The 11,710-nt window shown below is 43.0% G+C and overlaps 1 protein-coding gene across 4 annotated transcripts in view; it reads right to left on the bottom strand.

Annotated features, from left to right (window-relative positions):
- Window positions 1–11,710, bottom strand: part of cadm4 (cell adhesion molecule 4) — a 151,155-nt gene that overhangs the window by 25,131 nt on the left and 114,314 nt on the right. For all 4 annotated transcript variants that reach the window (XM_008277408.1, XM_008277409.1, XM_008277407.1 and 1 more), the window contains exon 2: window positions 5,549–5,695. In XM_008277408.1, the coding sequence (XP_008275630.1) occupies window positions 5,549–5,695 (147 nt within the window). The remainder of the gene's footprint in view (window positions 1–5,548; window positions 5,696–11,710) is intronic.

The following is an 11,710-nucleotide window of genomic DNA, read 5'->3' as shown; positions in this document are numbered from 1 at the left end:
TCTTGACCATCGGGATGAATTGTGGTGTTTGTGGCTTAGTCTGATGAGAAGTTAAGAGTCCATGCAATTAAGACGTTAAGTTTGATTAGCAAAGCTTTCTACATCACTAAAACTGATCGTTCAAGCTGGATGTGTATTTTTGACGAAGCAGAATTTGTCATATTTCTAGAAGGTCTATAATACATCCACAAAATGAACCAAAATCCGTTTTTTTCTCTTCTTTTTTTTGTGACAAAGACGCCTTTCAGTGATTACATCATAGGAAACTGAAAGTTAAAGGATTCACTGAAAACTCATAACAGCCATGATATTCATGGTCTTCACAAGTGCGTGTAATCTTTTTGTTCCTAACTGTACACTGTGTTCCATGTGGGCAGCGATTTAGAGGTCTGGCTAGTGCAACCTGAACAAACTACAAGTATGCAAAGTAATACCAGTTAAGATTTTTATGTTGAGGGTCATTTATAGGCCAAGAAAGAACTGTCTGCTGCTACAGTTTGCATAAATTGCTGATAAGATTGGTTCAGAATTACAGGCAGTGCACTACGGCTCTGCAGCTCAATGACAATGGCCCGGTCTGGTTGCAGGTATGAATACTAGTACGTTTTTTGGATTTTATTATTTTGGAATTGGGCTGCACGGTAGGAAAGTGGATGACGCCTTACAGCTAGAAGGTCCTGGATTCAAATCTCGGCCTGGGGTCTTTCTGTGTGGCGTCTGTATGTTCTCCTCGTGCAGTGTGGGTTCTCACCAGGTGCTCCAGCTTCCTCCCGCAGCCCAAAGACATGCTGAGGTTAACTGGTGATTCTAAATTGTCCGTATGAATGTGAGTGTCAGCTCCAACCCCACCTTACAACCACACAGAGGACAGGGTGGTGCATAGAAAATGGATGGATGGACCCTTTGAAATTACGGTACATTTACCTTTTTACAGGCAGTAATTGAAAAGGATATCAAACAGCACAAGAGAAGCCAGGACTGCTTTAATTGAGTGTATGATATTTTCAGCTTTGGAATCAGTTATTCCTTGGCCTCAAGATAGTTTGCTCTGTATTAGCAAACAGTCAGTTCTATCTCTCACAGTCTGGAACGAGAGTGAATTTTCACCCTCTAATTTGTGATGTCACTCCCCTGGACAGCTCTGCAGAGGAAAAAATTGCAAAACATGAGCGAAATAGCAGCTGTGACTGCACCGCAGATGATTTGCTGCTCTGGAATTGATAGTGCAGCTAAGTCTAAAGCTTGGTTTGATATAAAAAAAAGTTCAGAAAGAGTTTGCAAAGTCAGTCTCGACGGAGAAGCTCCAGGCTGTACATTGATACAACATAACAGATGTCTTGGTTCTCTCATTTCCAGCTTTGAGGGGAAGCACTGTTCATTTTCCCAAACACTGATTGGACTATCCTAAACTAGAATGTATTCATTCATTCTCTTTGTAACTGCTTTCTTTATTCCTCTATAAGCCGATTTCTAATTAGTGTCTCGCATTTTTATTGTTCATCTTATTAGGTTTTCATCATTATTGTTTCACTTGCTGTAAAGAATTTGGTAACTCTGTTCAAAAGTACTTTGCAAATAGAGCTTATTGTGCAACTAAAGTTATTTTCAGGAAGCTATTACACTGAGTGGTGTAGCCCCGATGAGTAAGTGAGAGATGAGCTAAATACTACACATGGAGTAAACACTGTTATTCAGACTATGGAAAGACACCAGACTTAAACGTAACAATTCCACAACCGATTTTGAACCTCAGAAGCTACAATCACAGACTCCATGATGCACAAAAGAGAAAAAACAAAGAGAAGGCAGCGACAGAAAGGATAAGGAGAGGTGAACATATAACAATTTTTCCTTTTGTTGCTAAAGAAAGAGTCGAATCAATGGCGAGAAAATGCTGATAATAACAAATAACGCTAATAACAGTGCGCGGGTGACAGTGGCTCAATGTCTATAGATTCTCATAAATACCTATGAGACTCACTTTGTATTGACTTGACTATGAAACCTCCCTTGCTCTTCATCTCTATTTTATTCCGTCCCTCTCCTCCATCCTTTGTGTTGGATTTTGGCTCGCAGACAGAAAAGCAGACACTTCCTGATGTAACGCCCGGGCCTCTTGTAGCACAATTAACAATATAACACAGACAGAGCGGCCTTGGCATTGGCTTTTTTGGATGCATGTGTATGCATGAGTAACAGTGGGGAGGAAGAATAAAGTAATATAAATACATAATGCAGCAGGTGGCTTAAAATATTACATAGATAGGAACAGAAATCCACAGGAGACTGAGAGAGCGGCCCGGAGCAATGTGGTTAGCCCACTCTTCCTGAAAGTACACCACACTAATCTCCCCACCCCACTCCCCAAATTTCCCCTCCACCGGATGGCAGCGAGAGCATTGTTAGAGAGCTATTCCCCACAGATAGGTAAATCTTTTTTTTTTTCCTCACTGCACTAAATGGCAACTAAATGTCAGACTTCTGTTCAAGTCCAAGTTCACCTTTATTGTCCTATCTCATTTGCATGCTGGGCAGAGTTGGCAATAGGAGGAGAAATAGAGATATGGACCACTGAGGAGAAAGGGTCCATTTGGTTAGTTCCACTGCTCTATTATAGCTATCTGTCCCTACAATCTCATAAAACACACCCCTGACTGGTTGCTCGCTTGCAAAACAGGCAGCCTAATTCGCTGCACTTTTTTTTTTTTCTGCAGCAGCTCCATTTGTGGGCAGCTAGTGTGGAATAGAACGGCAGAGAGAGGCCTTGGTTTGTTATCCCGTGGTCTGGGCGGCAGATGGGCAATAGGAAAGTGATGGAGCAAAGGTAAAAAGGGATCAAGTGAGATGTCATTTACACACTCAGAAAACGTCCCCGGTGAGAGTTTTCGATGCTTACAAGAGCCAAATTAATTCTGGGTAGCCATCGAGACTTCATACCTTGCCTAAACTTTGGATTATTTCCAATTGTAGTGTCTTTTTTCACAGCCTGATGCTCTCTATTCTTATTCTCTCTGCTGCTGTGTCTTTCTTAACCCTTTTTTCTTATTTTCTTTATCTTTAATTGTGTCTTTCATTCTAGTCTTTTACCAATTTGTCTTGATTAGGCTTCATCCTGCTTTCCGAGGTGCGCGAGTCCACGTCTCGCGGGAGAGCAGACGAGACGATTCCGTCCGTCTGACCTTAGCCGTAGCGCTGATCTGAGCAGAAAATGTGGTTTCGCAAACAAGCAACCTCATCTGCCCTAATAATTTTGCTCATCGATCGAGGTAGCTAACAAGTGAAGGAAAAGTGTGTACAACAAACGGATCTGAGCTCTGTACCTGTAAATATTACAATTATGTGTGCAACGTTTATGCATTCATGTATTTTATTTAAATCCTGGAACTCTATTCATAAAATCTTTAGTGACTGCTATAATGTCAAAGACTGTTCCCATGAGAAGCGTGGGAGTCTCAATCGCTGAACCAGTGTAATTACTAAGTGCTAGCTACTGATTAGAAAGTTGAAAAATGTGTTCAGTGCAAAATTCGTATTTATAAATAGCGTACTATAAGACTGTGAGAATAAATGAAATATGACTTTGACTCCTAATTTTTACATTTTTTTTTGGAGTTAAAAACAAAGGGACGAGCAGTTTTTAATGAATTTGAACATATTTTACCTTCCTATAACCCCGTGATGTGCGATTATTGCTGCAAACGAACTTGCTCCTGATCATATAGAGATTTAACTGCAAGGTCTGCTACAGAGCTAACAGCCATTCATTAACATTAGTCCTTTTGCTAAACACATTCGAGAACATCGCCCTACTTAGTGCACCACACTTCTATCGATTGGAATTATTTGCCATTTTATACACTAGAAAGACAGTTTAAGGCTGTGTGAATCGAGCACTGGCATGAAAATCTTTATCTGTCGGGAGCTTAAAATCCATGACTCCAATACAAACACTGTATTATCATAATATTCGGCTAAAATTGTGGTCGTCTGGTACTGAGTTCAACTCAATTAATATGGATTCAAGGATGATTGACAGTTCAAAACTATGGCCTGAGCAACAGTAGCAGATTGAGATTAAAATAATAATGTGTACAATACTTTGGAGCTCAGCGACATTCAGCTACAGCAGCTTGAGTGAAGTTAGTTCAGCAAACAGACTTTTTTCCCCCCCTCTCTCTCTCTCGCTGTTTCTCTCTAAACTAAGCAGTGAAGTTTTCTTCTTTTTGGCGTAGTCAAGCACAAGAGAGACAACGTTCTGTGTGTTCAGGAGAGAGAAAAAATTCGATCTCGGTATGTCCAGCAAAAGACACTGTTGAGCAGTTTGCACAGCAGCCAGCTCCTTAGATGAGCAAGTGCTTTTTCAGCGAGGTTTGCTGTTTCTGTTTGGCTGCTCAGCCCACCGGTTACAGATAATTTCAACACTGGATCACTGCAGACTTTGTTTTGAATATGATTTTTTAAAAAAAATAACAATGCTGTGCAGAACCCAGCAAAACAATATGCTTCAAACCCTGTGCATAGATCTGTGCTGCTCCTTTGCTAATAAGAAGTTACAGTGTATGTATAGTGGATGGCTTATTCCCTAATTGGATTTTGTTAGAGATTTTTATCTGTGTGTGTACTGTATTTGCATCTGTCGAGCATTAGAGATTAACCTTTATTGATCAGGTACTTACTTGTTTTCATATAAAGGAGAAGGGAGTCCTGGTTTTCTATACTTCAAGTGCTGTTTTTCTGTTTTTAACCCAAGCCGAGGTACTCGTTAGGTTGCTAGGCTGGCAGTGTCTCATAAGCTTGAACCAGCACATACCCAAATTCATTTTTTCCTCAACGCTTAAAGCCAGAGTTTGACACCGTAGCCTTAAGCCCAAGCTAATGTCACATCACATAAATTATGCAGAGCATAAATGTCGATTGCTAAACCACAAAACATAATGCTTTTTTTGCTTCAATTAAGCTGCCACACACAAATTTCAAAGGCAATTTTTAATATCCTTGATCACTGTTCTTTTGCTCAGAGGTTTCCTAGCAGCACTTACACAAAATCTGGCTAAGGTGGCAACTTTTGCCCTTAATTAGTATGAGAAAAAAAAAAAAAACATCTAGTGTTTGCCTACCCCGAGGCCATCAATGAAATCTGCCTTCATTATATTATTGGTTACAATAATAATTTGCCATAAAGCTGCCGTTAAAAAAAACATGTGATTGCCAAGGCCACACTCTAATGAGGACTTTAATAAGCTCTGATCTCGTCACCAGGGTTAACAGTGGATTATGCAGAGAGCTTCAAACTATGCTGTTCAAACAGCTGAAGCAGTCACACTGTTAGGGCAAATCCATCTAACTTGGCAGTTATCTGACTTTTTAATGTGAAATCGCTTTAAAGGCAAAGTGAAGACATTTGCAACAAGAAAAATGTAAAATGCGAGTGTTGGTGAGTCAGTGCTAATGCGTCTGAAAGGCTGGCTTCAAATGCCATCGAGGGCAACGCGTAGACATGGATGGATTGGGTTTGCCCGTACAGATAAATGTGCATGCAGTTACACACCTCTCGTGCCGTTGAAGAAAAGAGTCTGCCGACGGGGATTCTGGATGACTACAATTGATCCATCATAGTTTTGCAGGCGGCAAGAGATCTGGGCCGTACCTCCCTCCAAGACTGTCACATTCTCCGCTTGCACCGCCTGACAATGGGCTGAGGGAGAGAGAGAGAGATGGACGTTAATATAGTGATACAGAGGTGGGACGACGGGGAGGAAAAACGAGGGAGAGAGGTGGATAAGGAACTGATGCAGAGTCAAAAAAAAATAAAATAAAAAAGTTCCATTCACCACTCTCTTGAGATAAAATCTTTCAAAATAAGGTACTTAAAACATCCTTCATTTACTTGCCATTCATCATGCGGACACAACAAAGGAAGAAACGGAGAGGGGGAGGGAAAGAGAGGAGGAGACGGAGTGATGGAGATAAAGAGATGGAGAGCGAGAGGAAAGACGCTTGAAGAACTCAACAAGTAAAAGAGGGTCCTTATGAGCAATGTGTTCTTACGATTATAATAGGGATGATTATAATTACTGCCATTCATCTCTTTACATGCGCAAACACACACAAACAGCCGTATCGCCTCGGGCTGGTCTCGCAGAATGCATCAACACACACATTTGAATACATAATGCCTTATTAAATCTCTAAGTGGCTGTTGGTCTGCTGGAATTTAGACACGCACGAGCACACACACACACATTTGAGTGGACAAACTGGGAGCAACGCAGACATACAAAGACACCCGATAATCTACACGCTGCCTACGTGTGCATTATTAGCTTAAACTGCAGTCTTGCTTTATGAGAGACGGGCCAAAGTGCAGCGCTATGAGAGACCAGTGGCAGCCTTGAATACGCTTTACATGTTCTCAATGCCATTTCCCATCCAGGTGGAAGCTAAACCAGTTGATTACACTCCATTATCCAAATGTAATGGTTCTTATTACATGCATTCAGAAACTGGGCTCGAGCACCGGCTTTGGCTCCCGTGAATGAGCACCACAAACACACCTTTATGAGATGCTCCACAAAGTAGGCACGAACAAATGAGGACAGACAGTCAAACTCACAGAAACTTTCTCGCATGAACTTTCAAACAAACATGTCTGGCCCTTAAACCCAATAGTTTTAGACAAGGGGGCTGAGAAACCAGGGTGCCTCTTTGATGTTGCTGACAGCCCAAGAGTCAATAATAAGGAGGTTGATTATGCTCTGATTGTTGCACCCTGCATGTTTGTGGGTCAGGCTGTTGACATGACTCGGCTGAGTCACACCTCCCGCTGAGCACAATGGACACAGAGCGCCGTCGTCTGAATTCAAATGATTTGCGGAGCAATTAGTCATTTGGTTCCAGCCAGGAGTGGAATGTGATTGCCTTGGAGAGAGTACCAGCTTTCTGGGCTTCCCAAACTAGTATTTACCAATTTGCATTCCCATTTGCATTCCCTCTCTCCCTGGCAAAGTGTTGGCCGTGGGGAGGATTTAGAGAAAGAACGACATCAATATTGAAGCACAGTGATGAAGCAGGCAATGAGAAGAGCCGATAAAGATGGCGGGACTATATATATTTCACTGCTGAGTCTAGCGGTGTCTCTCAGCTCTGTAAAACACCTTCAGAAGGCAGGAAATGTTGTGAGACAAACAGATGGTAGCTGCCGTAGCAGAAGTTGCTGACTTGACTGCTTTGGGCCAAAATAAATGTCTATATCTGCAACTGAGTGCATCCTAAGTTTCCGTGCGTACACGGGCGTGCATGTGCACACAAGTACAATAGGTGGGCATGTGCATTCAGAGTGCATATGCAGGGGTTGGCATATTGCAATTAAGCTACTTTGACACCATCTGATCCTTCCAACTTCATCCAAATCTAATTCTCTTCTTGATTTTAATCTCTTTTAATGAAATACTGAAAGCCTACATATTCATCACATCAGGGGAAACACAGAGACACAGTGGATATTGAATTGAAGACAGAAAGAAACCAAGAGGGAATAAAGACAAAGGAGACTCTAATACTCTATGGAACCGAGAAAAAATCTTGACAATTACCACTAATTGTAGTCATTATTGCTCCCATTCTCTGCATCAATATTGTGATTCATATCGGGGGCCATCAGGGCCTGCCACCGCCATCCCAATTATTTTTCTAATGGCTGTTATTACTCATCACCATAGCAACTGGGATAGGCCACCATTGTTTTAAACAGTGGTAATTGTAATAGTGCTACTGTGCATCCTGACAAAGTCACTGCAGTGTCTCCGTGTGATTAGTGACCCATCAGAACGAAGAGGCCTTCAAGTGGGAGAGCAACTCCAGACAAAGAAAGCGGTCAAAAGTTGGCTTCTGGGAGGAGGCCAGAAAAACTAATTAGTTGTCCATTTGTACGCCCACTTCTCCTGACAGCTGTCACCCCTTCAAAGGAAATTAGCTGCAGTGGCATGGCAGTAAAGCACAAACAAAAGCGACAAAGATAAATAAAAATTAAATATCATTAACGGCTGCTGCAAGCGGGATGACTGGCGTTTGCCGTTGCTTGCTGAAGGATGCCGCCCAGAAACACCTGCTGGCTGCTGGTGGATGATCAATTTGGGTGAAGAGAACAGAGGAATGAAGAGACGGCGGGGGAGTAAGGGCTCTAACCAGGAAAGCATAGCGGGGAGTTAGGAAGTGATGGTTTGGGTATAATAATGCAGCTGGTGGGGGCCGGACGAAATATACGAGAGATGGCGCATATTCTCCCACTCCTGCTCGTAACGCAGCTGGGTATAGCACTTTAGTTTGACTGTAGATTTTATAGGCTGCCATTCACATCAAGGCCATGAGCCTGTGCCTCTGATCACCAGCATAGCACAATCCACAGAGGGAATGAGAAGGAGGGCAAGCGAATCAACCTCTGTGACAGAGGTATTAATCTCGGCCCCATTAAAATGTGTGCCTATAATAAAATACCCCACAAGCGTTGACTCATATTAAGAGAGAATGCAGACAGAAATGAATATCATGGTAGTGCACTGACGTCTATGATCAACGGTTAAATAAAACAAGTGCAGGAGCGACAAAAAACAATCACTTCTCTCTCCAACCAAGCGGGGGCAGTATTTCATAGCAGTGAATTGGTGCTTCTTATCATTTGAAATGCCTCTACCCCTGCTGTCACAGCCCTGGAAGAAAAAAAAAAAAGGAGCCTTTATTTACTACATCAATAGACATCTGAGAAGGGCCATCATTTCAAAATACATAAACAAATAAATAAATAATAGGAGCACAAATTCATAAGACAAGGCTGTTCAGGGGCCCGTCCTAATGGTCCCACAATGGGGTTGAATTATAAGCCAAGGGAGGCAAAGGATAGAGGGACAGAGAGAGGGGATGAAAGGAGGTGTGGAGAGTTTAAAGAGGGGGATTTGGGAGGCAGCCAGGTGGACTGCTGGCTCACCCTTGGTCACGGTAAATTCTAGAAACTGCCTCAGTGGTGCAGGGTTAGCGGGCTGAATTACCACCTTGCTGCGTCCCACTCTCTTGGTTTCACTCTCCCTTCATTTCTCTCTCTCTCTCTCTCTTCATGTCTCTGAGAGGCAGAGAAAGGTAGAGACGGAACAAAAAATAAATATAAAAATACAAGCCACATAAGAGATGAAGTGTCTCCATTTGCCCCAAACAAGCCCCCATGTATCCTTGAAGCAGTGTAGCCACTGTCTCCCTATTCATTATCTGTCATTATCTTACAATTGGAGGTGAGCCAAGAGCTTGTGTTTTCTTTGCATGCTGGCCACGGAATCGATGCAGGAGACTACAATGCATAACCCCTTATGCTGTTACTGCTTTAATTAAAACAATAACAGCAGCTCATAGTTTCCACTCATATGGGGTCGTCCGTTGGCAACTTCTCCATCTCTTCCCATCTGGATGTACATTTTTTTTTTCCCCCCCGTTATCCCCCGAGTCTGCGAGGCGAGCCGATTTCCACAGCATGTATGCAAATGAAGTTTGCAGTGTTTACGCGCGTGTGTGTGTGTGTGTGTGTGTGTGTGTACAAACACTTGCTCTAGGTTAATCACAGAGTTTTGCGGTGTACTGAATCTATGAAATAGCTGACTTTGAGGTTCTTCTCCTCCATACCTCCCTCTGCAGACCCACAACTCTCCCCCCCGTTCCCTCTCCCCTCTTCTTACTCTTTCCTGGTCTAAAATTATCACTCTATCTTTCTCGGGGAGCCAGAACTCTGCCAATCAAATCCAGTGCCAAGGAAAAAAAAAATCTCCCTCTATAAATAATACATAATCCTTTACAAATCTCGCTGTCATCTCTCTCATTACCTTCGTTCTGTCGCTTTCTCCTGTCCTCCTTTTTTCTGCGCTCTCCTACGCTCAGCCTTTCTTCACGTTTTTTTTTTTGAGTGTAGCCCCCCTCTCCTCATTTTGACTTAGTCCACAACTCATAATTCTTCCCTCCCGCTGCATTCGTGTCTAATCTCACTCTCTCATCTCCCTGTTTCTCTTTTTTATTTAAACCCGCAGTCTCTCCATTCGTCTCCTCCCCACCTTCTGCCTGATCTAATCCTTGATTCCTCCTCCCTCCGTCGTCCCTTCGCTTTTCTTCCCGTCTTCTTCCTCCTTCTCATCTCCCTTATCTTTTATTGCATCGTTCATCATGCATCTTTCTCATTAGTGCTGTCCTAAAGGTCCCCTTTCCTCTCTTTCTCCCCTGGGCCTCAGGAGAATTGTTGCAACTCTTTCTTTCTCTCTCCCCTGTTAGCTGCTGTCTCTTCACCCCTGTCCCTCCTTCTTTTTTCTTTCTTCTTGTAGTTTTTTCCTGCCCTTGCAATAGTTTCCTTCCGAACTGCAATATGCTTTCATTCCCCTTGCAATCTCTCTCATTCTTTCTCTTTTTGCGACTCAGTGGGAATCTTTTCCTGCCTCTCTGCTGGTTCTATCTCCACACTCTCCTTCGCTAAATGTGATTTGTTCTGCAGCTCAAGTCTGCAGCATAATCATGCTGTTTTTATAGTGTGCTGCGAAGAGCGGAAGAGAGGAAGCAAGTGAAAGACGGGGAGAAAAAAAAAAAAAGTGAGAGAAGTGAATGGACAAGAGGACAAAACAAATGAGTTGAGCAAAAGACTACATTTCTAGGTTCCCCCGTCCTTCTTTCATCTTCTTCTCTACTTTTGCTTCTTTTAATTGCCTGTCATAAAGCTTAGCCCTTTCCCCACTTTCTATTCCTCTTTTTTTGTCTCTCTCTTTCTCTCTCTCTCGTAATCTTGCCTTCTCTCCACTAGAAACTTTAGACATTTTCTCATGGAGCTCTCTCTCTCTCCATCACACACACTGCTGTACTGTTAGCACTGTACTGCTAATCAGCAAATTCAGCATAAAATTGTCTCTTTTCACTCTTGACCTCTCACAAGAAACTTTCACTTTAATTTATTTACATATTTCACATCCTATTTTTAACATTCTGATTTTTTTTTTTCCTCCCATGGCAATGCTGGCTCCATCCTCTGCATTGAAATCTGTTGTCTTCTTTATCTCATCACCTATACCCTTTATGACTTGCACCACCTCTCCTCCTTCCCCTGCATCGTTCTGACCTTCGCATCGTTATGTCTCTCCAGCCCTTCGGCGTATTTCAATCACCTCGTCCCTCTCTTGCCCCATCCCCTCTTCTCCCCTCTCCTGCTGCACTGCATCTGCCTGAGCACTCTCCTCTCCTCTTGTCCACCCATCCCATTACTCTTTCTACTCTCTTAGTCACCTCTTCTTACCCTTCACAAACTACCATCTCTTTCTCCCTTTTCTTTCCCCTCTTTTTCCTCTCGTTTTCTGACAGCCAAAAGCTGGTTAGCTCTATCTACTGTGCAGCGTTTTATGGCCCGGGTCTGTCACAGCCCCAACAACCCTGCGACAATGGCCACCACACACACCCCAACAGCGGCTTAAAGGAAATTTACAGGGCTATTACACGACAGCAACCACACTGGAGATTCACCACAGCCAAAAGCACTGGTCTTAACACCCCTTCAAAATCCACCACATGGCTGCCTTCCCTTTGTGTGTACACGTTGTGCACATGATATGTGTGTCACTGATGGATGTGTATGCGGGAGAAAGGAAATGCACGGATGTGTGCATGATTTAAAACGGTGCGTGCGCTTGCGCGAAACGGTGTG

Source organism: Stegastes partitus, unplaced genomic scaffold, assembly GCF_000690725.1.
Source record: "Stegastes partitus isolate 25-593 unplaced genomic scaffold, Stegastes_partitus-1.0.2 Scaffold97, whole genome shotgun sequence".
Lineage (NCBI taxonomy): Eukaryota > Metazoa > Chordata > Actinopteri > Pomacentridae > Stegastes > Stegastes partitus.
Note: the sequence above shows the minus strand (reverse complement) of the source record. Positions and strands in the feature narration are given on the sequence as shown.